The 27,189-nt window shown below is 29.4% G+C and overlaps 1 protein-coding gene across 1 annotated transcript; it reads right to left on the bottom strand.

Moving 5' to 3' along the window:
- Positions 1-1,872: 1,872 nt before the first annotated feature.
- Positions 1,873-13,112, bottom strand: LOC129972195 (thyroid transcription factor 1-associated protein 26-like). Its single transcript, XM_056086226.1, has 4 exons — positions 12,982-13,112; positions 10,919-11,027; positions 7,965-8,037; positions 1,873-2,065 (listed from the first exon to the last, which is right to left on the bottom strand). The coding sequence occupies exons 1-4, from the start codon at positions 13,010-13,012 to the stop codon at positions 1,886-1,888; spliced, it is 393 nt and encodes a 130-aa protein (XP_055942201.1). The 5' UTR covers positions 13,013-13,112; the 3' UTR covers positions 1,873-1,885.
- Between the last annotated feature and the right edge of the window lie 14,077 nt (positions 13,113-27,189).

Genomic DNA, 27,189 nt, shown 5'->3' with positions numbered 1-27,189 from the left:
AGAAAGACTGTTTTACAGTCATCTGTTTTGGACGGAGTCCGGGTGTCGCGTCGGAGGTCCCAGAGCTTGGCGACTTTGGTGCCAAAATAGATTATACCCGAAACATCGAGAATTTTCCCGATCGGTCCATCAGGAACTTTCGAGGCGTATCTCGGTTCCCAATGGACGGATCGGGAAAATTCTCGGTGTTTCGGGTATAATCTATTTTGGCACCAAAGTCGCCAAGCTCTGGGACCTCCGACGCGACACCCGGACTCCGTCCAAAACAGATGACTGTAAAACAGTCTTTCTGATGATGAAACCAACTACGCTGGGAAGCAGCATCACAGATTCGTAACAATATAATAGAGAAAATGTGATAAAAAATTGGTTTCATGATGACCACATCAATAATTTATTTATAAATTAGTGGAATCCATGCTAAAACATTGAACAGGATCTCATTAAAGCTAGAGGAGGACATATTTGCAACTAGATTGCTATTCCATGCATGTAAGTGAACCTATAATAATTAAACAACATATGTCAATTTTTTTGCATTTGTCCAAATTAATTTGCACAATACTGAAAGTATGAGAATTAAACTAGATAAGCATGAAAATTAAACAAATTGGCAGTTATGATCCCCCAGCGATTTTTAATAATTTTAGACACTAAACATTTTGAATTACATTCTTTGAAAATCAAGAAATAGATGAAATCCACTCATATGTATTTTTTCTTCAAAACAACCGATTTGTAGTATATAGTTGTAGTACTCATCACAAGACAATATACAAATAAAATTACAGTCTCTTTTATTATTATTTTTTTATTCAGATACTATTAAAACAATAAATTTGGCTTTAAATTTTATAGAAAATATATAATATAAAGAAAATATTCAATTCATTATATGAATAAAAGGTTCCGAGTTCATAAAAAGTTAATTTTTTAAAACTAGCATTGTGTATTAATAACTTTATTCAATAAAGATATTGTGGAATTTAATATGATCAACAAAAAATATAATTATTTAAATAAAATTTAATTATAAATTTAGTAAAATTTTCTTGTATTAAAACACAATTGTGAGCCCTTCCTTATATATTAACTTAAATGTTCCAAAAGCAAAATCAAAATTTATAAAAAGATACTTTGTTAAATAGAATAGGAAATGCAAAAAACACTTTTTATGGTGAACATTGAAAAAAAAAAAAAAGTTATGTTTTATAAAAACAAAAGAAATAAATATTCTTATTTTTTCATATTTAAACACCAACAAAATATATAAAAAGTTCAATTCCATATTACGAACCTCATGGATTAATAAGCATAGCATTATTTTGCAAAAAATTTCTTTTTTTAAATTAATATTCCAATTTTTGAAACTGTGTTTTTCAGCAAAGTGTAATAAATGCAATACATTTTACAAAAGGAATTCATTATGAACTTCATTAAATATGAGGCATTTTATTGTGTTTCAGAAAATCCATGCTTTGAAATGGCAAATATGTTATTTGAAGCTACTGAGTCATAATAGAAAAATATAACCATATTTTTCTATTATGACTCAGGAATTTCTCATCTAATCTTTTGATTTTATAAGTTATGCTGTAGGTAAGGAGGAGTGGGTACATGAGAAGAATGTAAGGCATTTTTTTTTAACAAATATTCTTCACCATGAATATGGTTAGTTTGAATTTCTATCTAAATCAATAAAACCAACTCTATTCCAACAGTGAAACTGCTGTTTACATATTTAAATAGCTTATAAAAAATTTAAATTTTCATAAGAATGAAGTAACAATGTACAGTATTTTATACATCTATGTATCTGTAAAAGATGAAAATAATGATGTTTTAACAATGAATATCACTGGAACTTACACAGACATTTCAAAAACTATTTTACTGCATCATTAGCTACAGATTTCTGAATTTTCTCTAAAAGAATCTCCATTCTTCCTCTCATGACAGGTTGGCCCCATTTTGTCTTTTGAGAAAGCTTCTTGAAATTTTCTCTCTTTTTCTCTGTATATTTTCTCAAAGCTTCTTCTCTTTCTTTCTTCTTTGCTTCTTTCATCTAAATAAATAAATAAAATATTAACTAAATTTAGTCTAACTCTTTCAAATATATATTTTAATGCTAACAAAATATGTAATATAGTATTTAACAATGATGTTCATGTCAAAAAGTTTAGCATGAGAACAGTATTGCCATAAATAAAATTTATAAATAATATAGAAAATATTATTACAATTTTTAAAATTTTAATTTACAAAACATTTTCTATTTCAGAAATTAATAATAATGTTTTTAAAATTGGATAATGAATTGTTTATGTTATTTATTTAATACTTACAAAAAAAAATTATAATTTAATCAAATGGTCCATGGTCCTAACAGTAAAAATTCTAAAATAATTATATCCTTATTTAAAGCTAGATCACTGAGTTTAACTAAATGTAAACTTTAGACAATCTTTATCATATCTTCTTAAGTCAAAAATAAGCAGCTAAACAAATTAAAATAAAAATGTTAGTCACGATTTTTATCTAATTACATCGATACAAATTTACAATTTTCTTAATTCTGAATTCCCATTTCACTTTATATCAAGTATCATACCTAATAAGAAGTTAATGGGCTAACAGATTATCACTGCATTTCAAGAATTTAAGAAACTAGTCTTATGCTTTTGTTTAATATAAATGTATTCTAAGCAACAATTTCACTTTACAAGAGGATATCAAGCTGTTAAAACAATAGAGCATGATACATTGGCCAAATTTGTTAAGTAGTCACTTATTATATATGACTTACTATTTCTGAAAAGGACAATACAACCGAATATATACAATTTCATTAAACAGAAGCACACATTCTTTTAAAAGGAAATCAATTTGTAAATATTCGAGTTTATGACAACACATAAAATATAAATTCAAATAGAGTTCCAAAGCAGGAATTTTTTTCTTGTTGAAGAATAAATAATAATTACCGTAATTCAAAACCATTACAAACAACATTTTTACAATAAAAAAAAAAATATTTTTATAAATTTGTAGGCGATGAGAAACAATTTAATGTTAATTCTTTTAAAAAATTATGATTAGAAATCTCACATTTTATCACAAAAGTCATACAGCAAAATAAATCCAAAGCTATGATTATAAGTAAATTTAATATAGATTTAATTAAGAGTTATGGATGTATATTCTCAAAGATCTTAAAGATTCAATTCCAAACAGTGATATATGCAGAATAATTAAAACTCAAATAGTTTTGTTTTCAAATTGCATGGTCTTATGTGACAATCATTTATCAAAAATAAAAGAAAATCAGCCAAGATTCTTTTATTAAGCTTTTATGTCTATTCTTTATAAAGTATTAAAAAAAAATTATGGTTGTAAAATATACAATCTTAAAACAGACTTAAATTTTTATATATCTATTTAAGAAAATAATTTTATATCCTACATAAAGATAAAATGAAAATTGATTTTTCTTAGAAAGCAAACTAAAAGGTATTTTAAAAGTCAAACCAGTTTTTTTTCTTTCTCCAATTTTATATACTGTTTTTTGAAATCCACATCTAATTTCAGTGTTCAAGTTACCAATATAAATATTTTTTTTCTTCTTTTTAATTGCAAGACATTCATTTGAGTTAACGAATTGTTAGCATTTCGCCTGAGTGTTTGTAAATATAGAATATTTTGCCAGAAAGTATAAAAATCTTCAATGGTCCTAATGTTATACTGAAGCTGGAATACAAACAAAATTAACAAAATTAAAATCTAAAAACCTATTTTTAAAGTAAGTAGCTAAATCAACACTTTACAGAAAAGTTAAAGTTTTAGAATATTTTACTGAAAGATAGTTTACGTTTTTAATAAAAAATATAAAAGCTCTGAACTTAAGGATGGAATAATTGCATTTTCAAATACCAACCAGAAAAAAAAAAAAAAAAAAGTATGTTAAAATGAATAATTTGCAAAAGAAAGTTTACCAAGTAAATCAGTAATAAAGAAAACATTGTAAAACAGTACAGGGCAGGAATATAAAGGGTAACGACTTTTCACATTAAAGTAAACATCATTAATAAAAGCATGCAGTAAAGTGTCATGTTTCTGGTAGCTTCTTAAATACCTGAAACTTTCAAGTCAATATGCATTATGTCTCTCAATATTTTCACTCATATCGCACACAATATTTTCACATGAAGATTTACATTTAAAAATGTAGTGAAATTTGAATAAGTTGAAGCTGATAAGGTCACAATAAAAATTTGATCTATCAGAAATTTGGATAATAATAATAAAAAAACAACAACAGATTCTAAAAATAAATGCAGCAACAGAAAATAACACTTTTTAAGGTTAAAAAAATAGCTATACTAAGCAGATCAATTACTAAGCAATAATTAAAGATCTATTTTAAATATTTTACAGTTTTTAATAAATGATTAGTCATCTTTGGTGTCCAACTATTTGCTTACCATATTGATAGTATCAATTTTGTTATGTCAACCAAATCTGATGAATGGCATTTTACCACAAAGAAAGAAAATACTGTTTTAAATTACACTTGCATAATAAATATATTGCATTTTTCTCGCTAGTGGAATTAATAGATGAATAGGAAAACTGATCAATTTGTGGAGGCTAAAGAATCTACCAACTTTCTTTTTCTGCAATATTTCTTGATATATGGAAAACAATGTGCAGGCAATTAATGGTGACATATATAGAGGCCATGAGTTTTCACACAAAGTAAAACTTGGCGAAATGTCACTGTGGTCGAGGCTCAGGAACTCTACCGAGTTTTTTCCTCTATACAGAATATACAATCAAACAATGTTTTTGAAATTTCTCAAAACTGAAAGGTGGGGTGGGGGGCAAGGGATTATTCATATCCTGGGGAGTAATGAATCTTCACATGAATTAAGATAAACTGTAAAATGGTCTGGAGTTGGGGAGGCTCTATCTTAGCTTTTTCGATAAAAAATGTACAGAGTATTGTTTTTAAGATTTCTTTCAAAAATGTGTGTGGGGCTAGGCAATCACTGATGATATATCTAGTGGGTAATGAGTTTTCATAAAACAGATAAAATTGCACACTGGATGGGGTTGGAGGGGGCAGAGTGAGATTGATTCTTTGGTTTTCATTATTATTTTAAATAATAGACATACAATAATAACCAGCAAGTAATTTTAATTAAATAAATGACAATTATAATTCAAATAATTTCAATAAATAAGTAAGTTATTTTAATACTCAAATTATTTTTAAACAACAATATATTCTTTAATAGTATCCAGTATTTCAATCATAATAATGTTGTAATAAATCTTTAAATAGTACAATTTACATCAAATAAATTCAAAAGGCATGAGATTTTTTTTATCATTTTTAATTGAGCACAATGACAATGTATATTAATATTGACATAGTGTGCATCAGATATAAAGATATTTAAATAATAATAATAATAGATCGGATATTAAAATAAAATTTTGATGCTGGCTTTGAATTAAACAAAATAAATTTGAATTACAGATAATATTTCTGCATTCTATAAACAGAAAATTCAAGAAAGCAAAAGAAAATTTTGTTATATGTTGAATTTGAAATGAAAATGTTTGAATGAAACAGTCTCCAAGGTAATATGTGAATGAAGTATGAGTTGTCATTTAGAAATGTCTATCCGAGGTATTTCAGAAATTTAGTTTCTCGTCAAGCCACTGTACACAAAAAATAAAAGCAGCTATTTGAGTTTCTAAAATTAAATAGAATTATAAACTTCATTTCAGTGGTACTAGATTAATGTATTAATGAACAAATATACAATCTGTTAATTATGTTATTTCATAATATTTCTCATTCTATATAAAAGAAAAATATGCTGATTTATATAAGCTATGCTCATGCATATTAAAGGGATCAACATGCAGGTAATACAGTAATAGTTTTGAAAAATATGCTATAGTCAACCAAAAGTAAAATATCACTAAAACAAAAAGTGATAAAACACTAAGCAATTTTATTTAATGATGCTACTGATATATTCTTTCATTAGAAATTATAATGCTATATTATCCTTTATTAAAATACAGTAGTAAAAATCAAGTTTGAGACTAAAGACACAAATGAATTTATAGCAGAATACAGAATTTATAACTTCACTTTCACCCTATTTATCATTTGACAGGAAACTATGAAAATAACAGCCATTCAGATAACATTATTCTGAAAATATATGAGCGAGAACTTTTGATTTGAAAAACAAGTAGATGAATCTGACTCTTCAACAAGAATAAAAAACACAAAAACTCAACAGAAATCACACAATAATAGGCCATAAAGATTATTCTTGGAAGAAACCATTGTAATGACTTGATCCTGACCGATCAAATAAGAGAGTAGCTTTTAAAGACAACTTCTTTATTTATGGCCTTATATGTACCCAAGAACAGCTCATACTCATCTAGTTTAATATGATTGATAAAATTTATACAACAGTTGAAAGTTAATCATGAATAGTTCCTCGATCAATTTGGAGAAATAACAGCACAAGAAATGCTAACAGGCTGTTAGCTCATCCGGCTACTCCAGGGGTGGATCGAGGAATCCATCGATCTTCATCGGATGGATCTTAATTCAGAAGCCCGAATAACATGAAGCTTCTCTGACTTCTCCTCAAAATGACTCTCACTGCTCTCTTTTTTCCTTCAAAAAATCTCGCATTTTATTTTCTGTCAAATCTTTGCCTCTCATTTTCATATTGGTGCACTTGAGCTCCCTTCATTGAATAGCTATTCAGCAATCCTTCCTCAATGGTCTCCAGTTGATTGTAGGAATGTCTGTTAATGATCCATCCTCGTAGCTGACCCTTCCCTAACATATGTTGACTATAGTCCCTTCACAATGAAAGAATAAAGTTTAACATCTGAATGGTTTGACACTCTTCCCCTTTGAAGATACAATTTATTTCCCTGAAATAATGAAAAACACATGTGTGGTTCTTTATCTGGATGCGACTAATGACCAGATGCACTAGAGGATCACACCGCTACTACCAATTAATATAAAGTGAAGCTTTGTGTCATTTGGGCTTATGAGTTAAGATCCACTGATGAAGATCGATGGATTCCTAGAGCTACCCCTGGAGTAGCCGGATGAGCTAACAGTCTGTTAGCGTTTCTTATGATGTTATTTCTCTGAATTGGTCGAGGAACTATTTATAATTAACTTTCAACTGTTGTGTAAATTGTATCAATCATATTAAACTAGAAGAGAATGAGCTGCTCTTGTGTACATATAAGGCTGTAAATAAAGAAATTGTCTTTAAACGTTACTCTCTTATTTGATCAGTCAGGATCAAGTCATTACACCATATTCTATATTGAGAAATTTTCTTACTGCAGTATCTGGTAAAATTTCCAATCATTCCCTTATTTCAGCTGACATTCTTTTCATAAAAATATAGAACATTATTTTTATAACATTCAAAATACATAGCAAGTACAAATATGCTGAATATAGTAAAATAATATTTTACCATAATTACCTACTGTATTGCATTCAAGTATAGTGTTACAGCAGGTATTATACATGCTTATTTTCTGAATATAGATTTATATAAAAAAATTCTGATTAACATAACAGTTAGTCAAAGTATTAAAATACTTAAGGCATTTAAAAAATATAATGCTCCCAAAAGACTTTTGATTTTAGCCATCTTCTGTAGCTAATTATCAATTCTGAGAAATAAAATTTGAAACTGGATATATATACATATATCTATATAAAACAAAATGTTCATAAATCTATGAATGAATATGATTTAAACAATTGAGGAGGTAGAATGCAACAAAGGAACAGCCATTTTAAAAGTTGAATATTATGGAACTTTTTATTAATGAATGTAAACTGTCATGATTCCGGTTAATTTAAGACATAGAGAGAAAATGTTATTTACCAATTTACGTTCCTCTTTAATTGCTTTCCTTCTTTCGTATTCATGCATAGCTCTTTTGAAAAAAGTTTTGTTACTAGGAAAAGAAGATTAAACAAATCAGTACAGATAAAAAAAAATAAAAACCACAAATACTTGTTAGAATTATAAATTTGCAGAAATTTAATAACTATCCAAATTTATTATTATTTTTTTCTTTTAAAAACTTAGAAATAATATACACCATATTTAAAATAATATAAATATATATTTGATACATGAAAAGATTGAATTCAGAGTAATATGCTGTTTTACAGGTAATGAAATTCAAAGCCAAAATTAAATTTAAAGAAATCAATCAAAATTGTAAATGTATTTCTTTAACATTTGTAACAATGTCAGAATGAATTTTAAAGTTATTACAGAAATCAACTACATTAAAAAAAATTAAACTCAGTTGCTTTCTCTCTTTTCAAATATGTACGAAACATTTACCAATTACCATTATCCTTGATTTTTATATATTAATCCTTTTTTATCTAAAATACATATTCAGTTGCATAGTACTCTGGAAAGAATAGTTTTTTCACTTATGATAAATAAAATAATTTACATGAATTTATTAATTTATTCATGCTGACACAGAAATACAGATCTCTGTTAAATATTGCATTTCTCACATATAAGAGCTCCATTCTTTTCAGCATATAAGATTGGAGATCATTATTAAGGCATTACAATTCTACCAAACCAAATCTTATAATTTTCCAAAAATGTTGATACACTTGATTCCTTAAGTAATTGAATGAGTTTTCCCCATTTGCTATATTTGATTTAAAAACAAATATGTTTGGTCATATGTATATTAAAAAAAAAAAAAAAAAAAAAAAACCTTGTTTGACAAAATAATTTTAAGACTTTATTAAATACAAAAATCTTTGTTTATTCTTTTGAAATGTTAATTTTTTAGACCGTAAGAATATTAAATTGAAATAATAGAATTATTATGAAATTGAAGTAATTGGGCATTAATCTGTAAGCAAATGAAAAAGATTCACACTTTCATATTTGATTATTATAGAACAGTGGAATCGTTACAAGGTCATAATCATTATATGCAAAAAAAGAAATAAAATTTATTATTCGATACTAAAAGAAAATTAAAAAAAAAATTAAAGGAAATGAACATAAATTTAGTAAGTCTGTATTATTCAATGGAGAGTTATTTTACTTTTTTTAAAAACAATCTTAAAACTACTTTCAAATTTTCAATGTTATAATTTGAAGTTTGAAAACTATGAAACCTTTATAATATAAGTTTATTTTTTTCCCACAGTAAAAGCCATAAATGATAATTCCATTCAAAATTTTTTGACTTTATATATTATCAATAATAATAATAATTTCCAAATTCGTAGTCACAAAACTTTGGAACAAATATTTTTTAATATATGTTATGAATTATGAAAAAATTTATACTTTGCTAAGAAATTCATTTTTTATAAACGTTTAAAATATACATAATTTAGCCAGTTATTTAATCTATTTTTATGCACAGAAGTAAGGGAATGTACAGAAGAAATAACTTTTCAATAAGGCAATATAAGCACATAATAGTAATACTAATAATTTATCCAATTAATACCTAAATGCATAAAATATTAAAAATTAAAAGATAAAATTACAGTTTCATTAATGAAAAACATTGATTACAAAATATATAATTTTAGAGTTCATCTGGCTTTTAAATGGAAGCATTAGTCTTTATGTGACAGCATTGTTTAATGAGGACAAAAATATTAATTTCAGAATGTATCTGAGATCATTAAGATTCAGAATATAGCTGAGATTCTATACAAGGATTGGTATTTAAAATTAATAATTCCACTGGTATTTAAAACTAATAATTAAGAACAGTTTTTAACAAGAAAAAGTCACAATGGTATAGTTAATAGTCATTGACCTAATGGGTCAATATTGCTTTCATATTCAGAAATAGCATCTATTAAAAGGTATATAAATTACAGAGTAAATTGCAATGTTAAATTAAAATAAATGGGAAATGCGAGAAAGAAAAAACAACAACATCCACTTAATGCTCATGAAAATGAAACATGTCTGCTTTCTCTTTCTAGTAAGTAAGCATATATGTTGGAATTTATTTTATAAAAGACTAATTATTTATGAATATTCCTTTTTACTTTGCTTTGATTTTTCTGGTTTTTATTAATACCATTTCGAAATACAGTACTCAGTAAGAGTGAACACGATTTTTCAATTTAAATTACTCATTATTCATCAACTAGTAACACAGAAGTCATACTTCCATTATTTTGAAACATATAAATTGAAGAGTAGGGAGAGAGGAGGGATTGCTATACATCGGTTTCACTGAAATATTATTATATTGCTAAATCATACATAATTTAATAGTCATATTAAATTATTTTGTAATATTATGACATTGCACCTAACAGAAATTTTAAGAAATCTGATTTTACAAGGCTAAACAAAACGATGTTTTAAAAATAGATAGAAGAAATTTCAATTAATGAAACATATGTAAATATTTTGAAAAAAAAAAATGCATACAGACATAAAATGAATAGAAAAAGAATCAAATAAAAAAATCTATTATTTGAAACTTGTTTTTAAAAAAATGTCTTTGCAATAATTTTTGCAGTTCTGGATACAATCAACTATGAGTGAAGTTTCATGAAAATATGTTTATGTTAAATTATTATCTACTATTATTAAAAAATATTTTAAATAATACAACAATATACAATGAAGAAAAGCTTTTAAAAATGTAGTAAGAAAACAAAATTCTAATATTAAAATAGAAAGGATTTTCAAAAACAGATGAAGATTTTCATTGAAAATTATTTCACTTTTCTGTAGGAAATAAAGCTATCTTCTTTTAAAAGCAAGAAGATCTGATTTAACTATATATATATATATAATTAACTTTTATTTACTCATTAGTATTCCCTTGATTGTGGTTTGGATTGAGAGATATGCCTTTTTTGCCCTTATGCATTTTTCTATATTCTCGAAGGATGGCATTTTTCTTCCTATCCCAAGCAACTTGAAAAATACAATAGGATTAATAATAATAATAATAATAATAAATTAATCTCACATTTAGATGATTTAATCCATTTACTCGTAGAGTAAAAAGGATTAAAAAAAATTAATCATAGAATGTTACAGAACAATTGTGATAGATTTACAAGGTAAGAGTATTTTTATAAGTTAGATAAATAAAGCATAAATTAAATCATATTTATAGAAATAGGGAAAAATTGATTGTTGAATGAGAAGGAAAAAAAAAAGAAACAATTTAAAAAAGTATTATAACAGATTATAATTCATAAAAAGACACATATAATCATGCACTTAATGGAGTTAATTTTAATAACAATTTTCCTGTAATTTTTTTAAGAAGATAAATGTATACAAAGAATATAACTGAATATAAAACTTCACTTTCATATCAAAAATCTTAAATCATATAATAAATTCTTTGACATTATTAAAAAAAATCATGAATCACACAGAAAATTTATAGCATAAAAATGCATTATTTACATTTGGTTTAAATAATAATTAGGTGAATATTTGAAAAAGAATGCAAGATAATTTTAAAAGTAAAAAACTTTTAAAATATACTTAATATAAATACATTAACAACACATTAAACAATATAAATTAATTTTACATTTACTTACATAAATGTAAAATTAATTACATTTATTTTACATTTATGTAACAAATGTAATTTTTGTAAATTTATGTATTTTGTTACATTTATGTAAAAAATGTAATTTAACTTATCTAGACATATCTAGGTGTTATTGCAATTCTGTTTATATTTACTTCTAGATATAGATGAAATTGCAGATTTTTTTATCTCTAAGCCATGATTTTCTACTTTCGTGAAGCATAAATTTATTAACTTTCTCAAAACATTTTTAGAGTAAATATACCCTTTACTCAGAGATTAATTACACAGGTGACAGTATAATAAAATAAACAATATCTTTGATCTTTTATAACCTAGATATAATCTAGACTGTGAAATATTATTTCTTGTTAAAAAAAATAAAATTGGAGATCAGGAAATCCTTTTAAAGACCTTATTTATAAATATTTTAGGAATAATTTATAGCGCATCAGGATAGCTTAGAAAAATTCTCAAAATTATATGATCTATTTTCTTCCTGTTATAAGTTCCTTTTCATCATCATCTTTCATTTCACATGCTTTCAATTCTAATTGAAACTGAAAGGCCAAATTTAAGATTTCTTGTCGTTCATGCTAAAATTTCAAATATTAACAAACTATTACTTTTTAATATTAAACAGTTTCTTTCACTCTTCCAAAACAAGCTAAATATGGCATTAACTTAAAAAAGTTTGAGAGATGATTTAAAGCTTGATGATTTAGAAGCTTTGAGAAATGATTTAAAAATAATAAAATTGTTAATTGCTCAACATTAATTACTCATTGATAGCAATTATTAATTATTGTCAATCAATACAGCATTTATTAATAAATAAATAAAAAAATATTTGCTCTGCTAAATGAATTGTTTAAATATTAGTGGAAGACGATGTGCATACTATAAAATCTTACCTAATAAAATTTTACCATTTTTTTTTATTTCTATAAGGTTTATTGTAATTTTTTTGTATGAAATAACATTGCAACGTTGTAATAATCAAAACAAAAAAGAAAATCTCTTTGGAAAATTTAAATACAGCATAAACAATATTAGGGAAAAAAAAATGCATTTATATCTCTATAGGCGCATTCTATGTGTAAACTAACAACTCGAATCAAACAAATATGTTACATCTAATTTTTTTTAATAACAAAAATTGAAAACTTTATTATGAAAGTGAGGATAATGCATAATATAAAATCTTGAAAATACCAAAACATCAGAATTTTGGGTCATAATTTATAATGAAGTATGTGGTATCATAAGCACCAAACGATTAAGTATAAATACCCCACAAAGAAGGTAGGCAAATACCATTTTTAACTTCCTTTTTAGGTTTTCCCATTCTTAGAAAATAAATTTCAAATAAAAGAATGAAGAAACACTGCACGTTGTAAAATTACGCAACTCGAACGTTAAAGTAAACAAAACAAACTATTACTTCATTTCACTTCTGGAGTGAAAATGAGCCTAATTGAAATATACATATATATATATTTATCGGCTAAATTAATGTTCAACTAAAATCAAATAACAAAATATTATTTTAGATATTAGGTATATAAGCGAAAATAATGTGCAGTTATATATTATTACTGAAAAGCTTCATGCATTATCATACATAGAGCATTTAGGAGATAACCTGAATAACCTTTATGTCTCGCCACATTGCCTTCATGTTGTGCAAATGTTTGTTAGTAGATAGACTCATTAAAACGATTGATTTTAATCAGAATTATGATGAAGCGTTCATTTTTGTATATCTTTAATACGACTATTGGCAAAATGAGAGAGTTAGTATCAAAGCTCTAGCACGTCAAATGTTTTCTACTAGCATTGGTGCCTTCATTAGCATTTGGCTCTCACGATAAAGTGGCAGCACCAGAAAAATGTCACTTACATTTCTTTATGGTTGAAGTGGTTCTAAAGCAATGACTTTTAATGATTCTTTTCAAATCTAAAAATTTATTTGTGTTCTCTCCAATATTTTAAAATAACTTTAATGTCTCCAATGAGATTCAAAATTTATCAAAGCGCATACATTAAGGATGATGGTCATAACATGAAATCACGATGAATGTAATAGGAAATTAAATCATCTTTTGATTAACTTAAATAGAATAATTGCTATGTGGTTGAGTTTCTATTTCCAGATGGAACAAAATAATTGTTTAACTTTTTCAAATTCGACTACTCAATTTTTCAAATACAAAATCGAACATTACTATATTTTCTCAGATGTTTTCATCTGAATAAATTTTTAAAACCAATATATGGTTTTATACATCGTTCTTGCAAGACAAGTGCTACTCAAACCCTATATTATTCAGTGTTTATATTTCTCCCTTTGTTACTACTATTTTATACTTATTTTATGATAACTGTCAAAAATTTAGCATTGGAATAATGAATTAATATCAAATAATTATTATTGAATAACAGTATCTATTTTTTTTTACAATTTAGTAAAGAAAGAAACTTTTTGTTTTGAAATTGCAAGTTTGTCATTTTTTACTTTTTTGGATGTTGAGAGGAAATATTGAAATCAACAAAAAATTCGAATTAGAAATTTTAAAGAATCATTTTGACATTTCAGACCTCTCTTAGTTCGAAAAACACATTTTTGGCATTATATTTGTCTATTTATCTGTCTTTCTATGACAAAGATAATTCAAAAACTCTTTCTGTTAGACCGATGAAATTTATTAAAATAATTATTAACGGTCTTCTGATTGAATTTGTAGTTTTTTTTTTATCAAATTTTGAATGGAATCTATTCATAAGAAGTCTGCTTGTTTTGTTGTTCTATTACAAATGAATTCTATATTTACAAAACGCAAAACGTTTGGCAGATAAAATTTCATGCGCAGGTTTAGCATCTAAATATAGATTATCTTATAAAATTTTAAATCAAATCTATCTGTTGGTTTGTATTTTCTCATTCATATAAACTCATAAACGAAATGGCTTACTTCAATAAGATTCTGTGTGTTGACAAGAAGAGATTTAAAATGCATATTCGCTTGATAAATTCAGCAAAAATGTTACATTCACGCCAAATATCTATATTTCGTAACTATTGTTCGTTAATGCCATGATAGGAATTTGTGACCTTACCCAAAGTCTATAATTCTATGCGGGGGCTTAAGATATTTATTAGGAAGTACGCAAGAAAGATAGGGACCAATGGGTTTTTTGAGCTTTCAGTGTTACTATTAACACAAGATATTGTAAAAATCTGTTTCTGATGCTGCTCTATATTCTGAATGCTGTACAATAATGTCAAGAATTATAAAAAAATATTTTGGGTATTTTGTGTTAGCAAGGTTCTTTCTTCAAGCTGAAGAAAGGAAAGCATTATTTTTTAAATAATACATAAACAAGAAGGGAGAGGTTTAACTCAAGACGTCATTTGTGCTTTTAGAACTGTGATTTTTGTTACTTTAAAAAACAGCCCTAAACTAACAAGATGCTTTTACACTTTTTTTCTTAATGTAAAAGTAAATTAATTTCTTGAAATTTTCTTCCTAAGCTTTAATAAAAACTTGAACACAAAACATTTACTATATTTGTAAAAGAAATCATAAAAACTATTAAGGAATCGTCATAGACATATATAATTCATAGACCTAATATAACCGAAAGACAAATGCAAGTGATTTAGTTCAGATGCGTATTGAGTCAATACCAACTAGGGATGACGAATATTTTAAGACGGTTATTACGTAACCAATATCAAAAAGTCACAAATACAAGTGATGAATACTTTTCAAAGAAGGGTGTGATTCAAATCCTTGATACGATCTTACTAATGATATTTCGATTACAGGTTTTGGATCACGATAGAAAGTAACAATCGATACGATATCACTGAAATTTGCCGGAGCGGTGACTTCACTGGAAAGTAATAATCGATACGATCTGTCCAATGGAAGCTCTCGAAAGAAATCTGTGATTGAATTGAAAAGTGAACGGACCGGTTATTGGAATTATCATATCGTATCATTGAATTGCATATCACTGAAATTTATCGGAGCGGTGATTTCACCGAAAAGTGCGAGGCTTCACTTTAAAGTGCGAAGTCACCACTCCAATTTACGGGAGTGACCGATATTCGTATTTGATGATGCACTATTCCATACAGATCATTTTTAATTGCTCGTGACATGATTGACTTTGATTACATGTATTCTGTTTACTGCTGGCGCCATCTAGTGGTAGAATATAGGACTAAAGTAAACATTTTAAAGAAAGGACATATATTTTTAACTCATCTTTTCTAGAAAATGGTTCACTCTAATAAATAAATTAAATAAATAGCTTTGAGGAAAAAAAATAAAATTTAAGAAGTAAGCTGAAACAGATAAATTAATTCAATCACACGTTACTTAAATTAGTAAATTAAGTATTCATTACAATTAATAAATTTTATATTTAATATTAAGTAAAAATTTTTAATTAATGATATGATTGAAATAACAGATATTTGGAACGCATATTTAAAAATAACAATAGCAATATTATTTGTTATTCAAAAAATCGTGGATTATGCATCTCTAATACAAACCAGTTTCAGATTATTAAAATCTATAGGTGATTCATCTCAAAATTAGTTTCAGCGATACATTGCAACAACAAAATAGTCTAATTTGAATAGTGTTTTTTTACTAATTTATGCTGCAAGATAAGACAAGCTTTGGCAGTGATCTTTTGAGCAACGAAACAGAAGAAGTATAGAAAATATATCGAAATACCAGTGAATAGAACAACGGCAGTTAAAGGTATTAACATGATAGCTGCTAAGACAAATTGCAAGTTTTCGGCCCCAGAGGCTTACAAAGCAATGGATCTAATAAAAATATTATGAAGCCAAGAGAAATATTCATCTATAAGATAACTGAAAAATGTCCGGCGGTTTTTGAAACAATTAAATATCAAGAATTTTATTATTTATAGGCCGAGAGTTCATTATTGTATTTATTCCAGTTAAGAAAGGGGGAAAAAAGGGGGAGGGTGAAAACAGCATCCGACAAAACCATACCTAGTTTGTAACAAGCTAAAAAAAGATAAAGAAGAGAAACGAGTTATTCTGGTCATATTGTGAGAAGTCAGCTCTTTGTGCTGAAGATAGCTTCAAAAATATTATAAAACGAACTTTCATCATTTATATTTTTGTTCTTCGTTTCTTTTCAATTTACTATCAAATATTTACTACGAATTTAATCATAACTCCACGAAAATGGTTAATTAATTTTTTACTGGTAGTTGGTGTCTTGGAAAAGATTGTCAAATATGAATTATCTCATAGTTGGAAATCAATGTGTGTTAATTCAGCAGTGATTAATCCATTTCTGGGAAAAGAAACCATTTCCTAGAACTGCATCCATGTATATCGCCGCCACACTTATTGCACGTAGAGAGAACATTATCCAACAACATTTAGAAGAATGGATGTAGAACACGTCAGAGAGGGCATGGATCGCATAAGATCATCGTATGTCTGGCTGCCATACAATTCCATCGAATCTCTTTTCGCCGATATTGACATAAAATCCTAAGCTATCTATCACCATGAATAAATACATCTGTGATTAGCTAAACTATTTGTTACAAATTATAGAAAACGCAATCATGGCAAATAGTCATGAGAGTTACACTAAGCACTAGACGTAAGTTCAATCGCTTCATGCGGTTTCCTGTATATTGCAACTATATTATGGAATGATGGTGCATGTTTTTTAATAAAGGATTAATTTTTGAGCAATTTCAAATTTGGACCATTTTCATAATGTTCTGCGTAAACAGCTAAGCATAAGAATGCATATTTAGGATTTTATTCCCTTTAACAAAGTTGTTATCCCTTTTACATAACACGCCTAGGTTAATTTAACACTATCAATATGGGTAAGCCTCAAATGCTATTTCTACGAAGCTACAGAGTCTGCCTGAATACCAGTTCCAAATTCCTTCCCTTTCGTTACGTGTGAGTGCTTGAATGCCCATGGCTCATGCTTTGTTCGTTAGAGACGCTCACCCAGATGGATTTGGGGGGCAGGAGGTTTTCTAAGAATTCTCAAAGGATTTTCGAACATACATTAGCTTATTAATTACCAGTTAAGTTGAAACCTCTTTTGTGAAACAAACCCTTAAGAACACGGGCTGCCATTGTGTTTTTATTGAAGGGGAGGGGGCTTTCAATACATTTAACACACAAGCCTTTCAATACATTTAAGAACATGAACTAAAATGATCATAGGAATGAGAAGGTTAATATTGGAATCCACAGTGCATCTTGCAATGGAGGAAAGAATGCACATAGAACAACTTATGATTAGTTGCCAGATGACAAGACATTCAATTCTTCTTTTTAATTTCTCGTATATGAAGTATATTAGAGGGCATCTTCTCGTATACGAGCTCGATAATTTGACGAATCTACATGTTTTGTACCTTCTTGAATCTGAAAAATACATTTTTGGAATAATGCTTCTCTGTTTGAGAACATGATAACTTAAAAATGCTTTGAGCTGCATGGATGAAATTTGTTAAGTGGTAAATGCATCAAATTTATAAATTTCTATAAAATTTGTAGAAATTCCTTTACAGAAACATTGTTTGTTTGTCCGAACTGCAGTTCAACAAGAAAATTAGGAAACTTAAAGATCTAGAGGAATAAAATTTGGTATATACTTTTAGTATCTTAAATGAAGATCCGTCGAATTTCGTAATAAATCCACCAACGAGTTCACCTTCGTTCTATTTGTTTTTTGCATACATGTAAATATGATTACTAAAAGATAAATGAAATCTGGAATATGATCTTGTTAACAAAATTATTTTATATAAAATTCTGGTAATAATGGGTCGCAAAAAAAAAAAAAAAAAAAAAAAAAAAAACTTTAGTAAGTTTTATTGGTTTTCTTTACTATACAAAGAAGCACAGAACTTTCAAAAACGAGATTCTGAAAATAAAAGTCTAAGAACTTGCGGCTTTCAAGGCCTTGACCTAAATTTCATAATTTTATGCGGGAGAAGGGGGAGAGATGAAACTTTTACAAGAGAAAATGCAAATTTCAGGAATATCACTCCTGCTGTTTTTTAGTACAAAATGCAAAAGAAAAGTTAAAAAAGATAAGTTTTATTAATTGAATTACAATCGTGAAAATTGCATAATACTTTTCAAAACGTAATTAGAGCTTTTTTTTGTGCATTTAAAGTATGAACAAAGTTGTACCAAAATACAATACCCCCCCCCCCCCAACTGGGGTTAGCCCTGAAATGGGGATTAAATCTTCTAGTATGCTGGTTGGTTCTCGCAGCCTTTGTGAGTGAAATATTTGTGTGGGGTTGTATTATCTGCATTCCTACAATGGGGCATATCTCCTATTGGAGGGTCTGTATCGTGATTGGCGATACCTTAGGGTTCAAATGTAGTTCCTGCTAGAATGATGGCTTGAAGGTAGCGATCATTCAATTTATTCCATGCGTTCCGGCAGGGTGAGGTAGCTTTTTCATAGTATCGTAATATGATGTGAAAGCGTAAAACATTTATTTTATTACAAGCTTAAAGAGCGTTATAAAAATTGCATCAGAAGTTTAATTGAAAATAACCCACAGAGAAAGTCCACCAAGCTAGATAATGGAACACACTGCATTATTCCATGGATATTCAAAAACAAGGAGAACAGATAACAGAATCACAGCCAAGATGTAGACATATAATACCACTTACAAACACTAATGATACGAGCAGATAGCAAATCGCTAAATAAGAAGGAACAATAGTGTTTAATGAAATCAACTAGAGATCTCGCTCTGCGATCAACACTCCAAAGAGAAAATCCAATCCTCGTATGATCACCTCGTCTTTTACAGTCTCATTCTAGGATGTAAATTACATAGAATTTTTCACAAGGATATGTGGATCTCGATTCGTAATAAAAATGGGTCCATAATTCTTTCATTTTCTTGAATAACATTATTTTTGTCACCAAAGTGTCTCCAAATTCATCGCCAAAATCAGGGGGTCATTGGCTTGGCATCCATTAAGAATCCCTGTAATTCTTTCTTTCCATCGGTGACACTACTATTGCTGGAAAGTAATACTTTAGACTTTTTCACAATAGTTATTCCAAATCACATCTATAGACTTTTATCATGTGTATGCTGTTTATAGATAATTTAAAATTACACAACAATGGTGGGTCGGTAATTGCATAGAGTGAAAGGTCTCTGAGTACCACTCAGAAAGTCATTGTTTAACAATAGTACGTAAAAATATTTCAAACTTTCAACTGCCTTCTCCTCAGAGCTAGGGAATAAGTATGTTACGAAATTGTAATTTCATATTCAATTTTACTTCGAAAGATTTAAAGATATTCATAATGCATGTTGAGTGAATGACATCAGATCAATGACTCTCCATCTTATTGACAACTTCGTTATTATTCAGTGACTTGGCGATGAATTCAGCATTTTATGGTAACAAAAAGGAAGATTCTGGAAAACGTAAGAATTTCTGCTCTATCTTTATTACCAACAGAAGTCTAAAGATTCTTCTAAGAAATTTCAAGTGACGGTAGGGTTGTAAGGAGATTATATAAGGCAAGGCGGTCATACGAAGCACCAATTCTCTTTTTGGAGTATTGAGTGTATTACGAGTTAGTGACACCGAGAGCTGTTGACTGTCCTACGATTTAATAAATGACCTTTTCTGCTTAGGTTCTGTTAGTTTTTGAAAGTGCTGCTCTATGGCCATCATGGCCATGTCTTTGTTACTTGGGCGCTGGACCTATATGGGTTATTCATGAATAAAGCGTCGTTTTCCATTATTCTGTTTGTTGGACTACTTCCACCGATACCTACCACATGATTTTCTATAACAACAGCGTGGATGATGCAGGTTAACAGAAATGCAGTAAGTATTCTATAAGGTTTTGAAAATTTGGCGGCAAGACGTTTTTTACTTCTACTGAGTCACAACTTAATAAGGTGTATTTCAAGTCCTCTCTTTTAGAAGTTAATACGGTTGCATTAATAATTACATTAAAGGGATTTCTTGAAAAGATCTCCAATGATTTGTGCACTAATATCACATAGATGTCTGAAACGGAATTGATGAAACTTTGTCACTTTCTCTTAGTATGTCTTATTGGGCAGAAGATTAAGACATGCGTTTATGTCTCTTTTTAAAGCCAGATAAGATCAAAGGTGAAAAAAATGATAGCATGCCCGGGCGCTACTTTCTCACGCTACATTTTTGACAGAAGATAACCCAAGTGTATATAAATTAGAAATCGTTACTCGCTTTCCCAAACAACCGTTTGAAGGATCCTGAAACAATTGCCCCCATCAGAGCCTGACTAAGACAGGGCATACGGGGCAGTTGCCCCAGGCCCCCACATCAGAAGGGGGCCCCAAATCGAATAGAGAGTTTATTTTACGTTTCCTTCTTTAATGAATAAAATTGATAGAACGATATTTCGTCTGACCATTGGAGGGGGGGGGGACTTTATAGCTATTTTAGGTTCGAGTCAATTTTCTTGTTATATATTATCGATAATGAGGTGAAAAATTTAAATACCTCCATAAAGTTCGGTTCTTTATTACTGAAGTAGTGAAGCAGAGGGAGGGAGGGGGGGGGGGCTCAAAGAAGTTTTTTGCCCGGGCCCCAATTAGGCTAAGTCGGGCCCTGGCCCCCATACTATGAATAGCAGAACAATTTCTGTCATTTAATGATTATTCATAGTGGTTTCGTTTCCTCAATGGTATCTGCAGAAAAATGTGGTAAACCCTCTTTCCGCGGATTTCAACTTATTCACACAGAGGTATATTTCAACGAGAAAGATTGTTAGAAAGAACATATATATCAAATCTATCTCTTCAGGTGATTGCTAAATGATTGGTTTCTTGCATAAGTGTTTTATTTGTTGCCTAACAATATCCTCAAACCACCATGATAATGTTTTTGAGTTTGCATTATTATTGGATTCCGATTTGGTTCAGAATAAAACTAGATATAAAGGTTCGTAATTGCGGTGGAGAAATCCTCTTTACAGTATGTGGACATAAATATTTCATGATGGCCAAAAAAGTAGCGAGAAATATTCAGAACCCTTGAGCAGAAATTTACCGTAAAAAATTGTTAAAAAAATGTGGTGTATAAGTAGAGTGGAATATGCGGTTGTCGCTTCTAATAATAATAATTAAAATAATACCTAAAGATTACCAGAGAAATTTGGACTGTTTTTGGAGAAAAATGATCAAATAGATAAGTAGTGTTCTTTATATTAACTAATAATAAAACTTAATATTGGTCTTTATGTGTACATGTGACTATATGTTGGATCTATTCAGACAAGATTGTTTGACCTAGAATTACCAAACTTGGCAGATATATACTTTGGAAAACGGGAATGAGTATTTTAAAACGATTTTTCGCACTTTCGATTCGAATTTTAATGAATTAAATACTTTTTGTCAATAATATATTATTGCACAAAAATCATTTTTACACCATCTTAAAATGCAACTTTCGAACTTACTTTACTTAAATGCAACTTACGGAACTTTCTTGCAAAATTTATGATTAAGATTTTATCGCTCCCCGCACAAAATTAAGGACCTCGAGCTTCACTGACCATGAACACCACAAGGGCTCAGACTTTAATTTTCAGAGCACGTGAGAGTTTTGTGCTTCGAAGTAATCGTATATACGTACTGGATATTCTTTTCGACAAACTGAAAACAAAGTTTGCCACAGAATTAAAATTATAGATACAAGACTACACATCGAATTTCATATATTTGAGTCATTTTGTTTTTGAGTTATCGCATTTCCATATACACGAAGGTATGGACCGAAAGATGGTCAAGCCTTTGGTGGATTTGGTACAAAATTTGATAAGAACTACTCTAATGATGCTAAATGCGTGTATCAAAGTTCATTTATCCAAGCTGTTGTGTATTTGAGACATACGTTTACAGCATGCAAAAATGCAGATTGACATTTACATGTCATGGCACATTTCTTGATAGATTTAATATAAAATCTGATATGAATATACACTTTAGATGTTAAATATGCATACTAAATTAATCTTTCATTTATAATGGGACAATCAGACTTTCAGTAAATGAATTTCGTCCAAAAACTGACAAAAAATACAAATTTGGTGCAAGGACCACATACCAAATTTTTTCAGTCTGTTCAAAGTTATATTCATTAAAAAACAGAGCAGCAAAAAGACATAATCCTTAATTGTGTATGGTCTCGGCGAGATTTGAAAGGCGGAAATACATCAAAATCTACTATTCGAATTTTTTGTCGACACCAATGCTTTCTCTTCATATACGCGAAAATAAAAATTATCTTTTCAATAAAAGAAACTTAACTGTTTATTTTTCTCCTAATTTAAAGTACTAAAAAATTTTTTCTTATGCATAATTTGCAACATTACTTTTCATTGTTGGAACAAGATTCTAATCGTTTTCATTATAAATACAAGAATTAGTCAAGAAGTTAGTTCTTGTTGTTTCTTATGGCACTTGTCACGGACAAGCCCGCTGTTACGAAGACAGCGATTTAAGCCTGAGGGGGAGCGTCTCTTGTTTTTATAGTAGCGCCAACTAGGGCAAGAGTGCGACTTTGCTACTCACGCATCACACTTTCGCTTGCACAACCCCTTTTTACAGGAGGGAACATTCACACATCTCACATATAGAACAACGGAGGAACAACCATGCCCAAACCGGGACTCGAACCCGGGACGTCCAGATCACGGAAAAGAGGCGCTACCCCTATGCCAGTACGCCGGCAAGAAGTTAGTTGCATTGCTTAAGGAAAAACTGGATAGAAATTTTACAACTTATTTGTTTCTTAAGTTTCCATTAAAAATCTACATTTCGACCTAATTACCCATGTTATTTAAGTCTAGAAGTGGTGCAAGTTTTTCGTTGCCTTCTGTAAAGAAATATCGTCCAGTACTCGATAACCATTCTTGGGTTGCAGCTTTCACTTCGTTATCCGAGTGATGTCGTCGCTTTGAAAGTCTTTCTTGCATGGGGCAAAAAACATGGAAGTTTCGAGATGAAAGATATGGCCTATAAGTAGGGTAATCCCATACTTTCCACCTAAACATTTTCAGAAATTTGTTTGCTGAATGTGATCTTGCACTGTCATGCAGATGCTGAATGCCTTTCAACAGTTTACCTGGCTGTCGACTTTTAATTGATTATCCCATTCATTTTAGTGTTTCACAGTAAGAAAATGCATTAATTTTGCCACACTTCGGCACAAACTCTGAACCAAACCTTCTCCATCGAAAAACAGCGTCATCATCACCTTTCCCGCAGCGAGGGAGCTGCGACAAGTAGTGAATCAAACATCTCATTTCTGGTAACAATTTTGTTCATCAACTCATTTCGTTCCTTTTGGTAACGTTGCAGAAATGCAAACGCACTTTCAAAATGCTTCCCTTTATGTTCCCCTGTCAATATATGAGGCATCCATCGAGCATAAACTTTATAATATGTAGGCTGACCGGCAATAATTTTCTGCACACTTCCATGTAGAATGTCCATGTAGAATGAATTTGAGATTTCGTCTATTGTTATGCGTCTGTTTGCAAAAATGCATTCAATGCGATCAGCTATTTCAGAATTTGTCATAGTTGATGGTCTTTCTTCGTGACCAACGTTATCAATATCAGTACATCCATTCACAAACATGTTGCACCACTTCGCAATAGCTTGATGTGACACTGCATTACTACCATACACTTCTTGCTATTTCCGATAAATTTCAGCGCAATCAACTTTTCGCACACACACAAAAAAGAATCACTGTACGAATTTCCAATTTGAATGCCATTTGCAATTGTAGAGTAAAGTTGTAGCTGTAAAATTGCCTCGGGTTTTGTCTCACGCTATGTAACATTATAAAGGTAAATGTCAAAAGTGTTGCCACACAGTTCCATCAAAATAGTCTTAGTCCGAACTTTTTAAAGAAGCATTGCAACCCACTTTCTGACTGAACTACGTATAAATGATTAATTGCATAAGCTAAAGAATGATGATTCTGTTTTTATTATTCTTTGTAAAACAGTAAATAATTTTACTTCTTTTATTTCCATAATTTTTTTCTGTAGAATCAGTAAGTAAAGCCTCCTAAGATAGTATAAAAACAAGGAATTATATCCAGAACGCTAAATGATAATGGCTGATTATTTTTAATTCTTTTCGTCAGCATGCAAAAGTGTTGTTGTGTGCACCATTTTTAGATTGGAATGAATTGCATATTTTGTATGAAGAATCGAAAAGTGACATTATTACTGACAAAGTGAAATTAAGCGCAAGATGGCTCGAACAAATACGTCACATGACTAGATGCCATTAGGGACGTTCATGTATTCAATGAAGAGAATAAAAGTAAGGATACTTTAACAGCTTGTCTTATATGTCCAACAATTTGGAAAATAAAATGTGAAGGAAACCATGGATATCAAGAAATTCAATTGAAACGAAACGCAGTTAATATAACCGGCAAACGAGCTGATCGCCAAAAACGCGTACCAGATTGTAAAGTTAAACTAGTAGTCTCAGAAAATTCTTATCTTCGTAGAACATCTTATCCAAGCTCTTTCAGATTAGTGGAAAAGTGAGAATGCAAAGGTGCATACATTATGGCAGCGAGCTGTATGCTTGTTTTGATATATGTCTTAAAAGCATTATGTTTTAAATAACGTATTTCTGACATAGCATATGTAAAACAAGTAGGAGCAATGTCCCTGAAACTTCTTTTCTCGCTTCCTAATAAAGGTGGAATGCCTCCACAGCAAAACAAAACCTGTGGATCTTGAACAAGATCAATAACGCCACAAGTGCTCATGTTTTACTCTCAGAATTCCGACATGAGCTTTTTATGTTTCGAGGATAATGAAGAAAACAGAGAAGGCATGACTCGACCTTTTAATAACCGAATTGAAACCAAAACTGGCACAGAACTATGGTTTTAATAACAAGGACATAGCCCATCTTTCATTTAAAAAAAAGTGTTACATCCTTCAATTATCATGTTTAAACTGCACAACAATGTACGAACAACAGACGATTAATCCGTTAATGGATTTAATTCAACTGTATTGTAGAGGCTTCGTCTATCGAATTTATATCCATCTAGCTTCCTACATTTTGTATTCATTCTATCCATATGCTGGTCAGAGACACTTGTTGCGATTTAGTTCATATGATTCGATGGAAATCTATAAATTTGAAGCAAAGACCATTCATCAAGTTTCATCCGTCTAGCTTCAAGCATTCTTGAGTTATTGTGTTCACAGATAGATAGATAGATAGAACTACAGACAGACAGACAGAATGACGATAAATGTGTTTCCCGTACCCAGGGAGTTTTGAAACATGGAGATTCATTTCGAGTTCGAATGTTTTGACTTTCTCTTTGGATACTTCGTATACGAGAAAATAAAAAACATGTAGTTTGTTTTTTTCGTTCTAGATAATGACTAAAACTTTATATAGTGTTACAAAAAAGAAGTTAGAATTACATAACTTGAAAGGTGCTTTTATTAAAATATATTATACCTACTCATATTCCAAATGATCGAACATCAAAATTTCTATTAATTGTTATCAACTGATTGGTACCTTTTCATACCACGAATGACGCATAGAAAAGATGTATGCATAGTCAATGCCAAAAAGTAAATTCAAGCAGAACAAATTAAAATGGATAAAAGTTTGAAAATGAATATATATATATATATTTTCTGGTAAAAAATGAAATCCATTGAAACTTCATGCAATCAGTTTTTTACTATATCGGGATTACCTCTTGGCGTTTTGGCGTTGGTGGCACGCCAGCAGTGATTTGAAGGATGTACTAATTAATGGACTGCAATCAAATGGAATTTCAATATATGATCTTTTGAATTGTGAACGCCAATTGTGTTATGAATCTTTAATATTGATTTCTTGAGATTTTTGTATCATCGCTGAATGATTTGCAGTTATTCTCATTAGATGGTGAGCGGATGCTATGCCAATGATTCTTAACTAATTCTACTTCGTGACATTCCAATTTCGTGACAAAAATGAAGGTCTAGAAAATACAGAATGGAGGCAATATTTCTATTTGGAGCCGTGATTGAGAGATTCTTCTAAAAACTTCTGTGTTCTGACGGGGAACCTATATAAACGCGAGGGATTGACGTGAGTAGGTATAGGGATTTCTTTCCGTGAAATGCTGATTGCTGAGCGAGCTCTCTAGCTGTTTTCGTTGAGATGTTTTCTTTTTAGAAATTAGCTATCTGCTTGTTGTGGAATAAAGCTTCGTTATTCATTATTGAGTTTCTGGGACTTTTTGCATATCCTCATTGGAGTTGTGTGTGGTGTGTTTTTGTGTCGATAATAATATTTATTTGATTTACCAAAATGAAAAATAAAACTTACCATAAATAGTTCCGATAGATCTGCTAAATCTTCAGAGTATAAATTTCCACTTGT

The sequence above is a fragment of the Argiope bruennichi genome, chromosome 6, assembly GCF_947563725.1.
Source record: "Argiope bruennichi chromosome 6, qqArgBrue1.1, whole genome shotgun sequence".
Classification (NCBI taxonomy): Eukaryota; Metazoa; Arthropoda; class Arachnida; order Araneae; family Araneidae; genus Argiope; species Argiope bruennichi.
The sequence above is the reverse complement of the archived record's forward strand: the minus strand, read 5'-3'. Positions and strand labels throughout refer to the sequence as shown.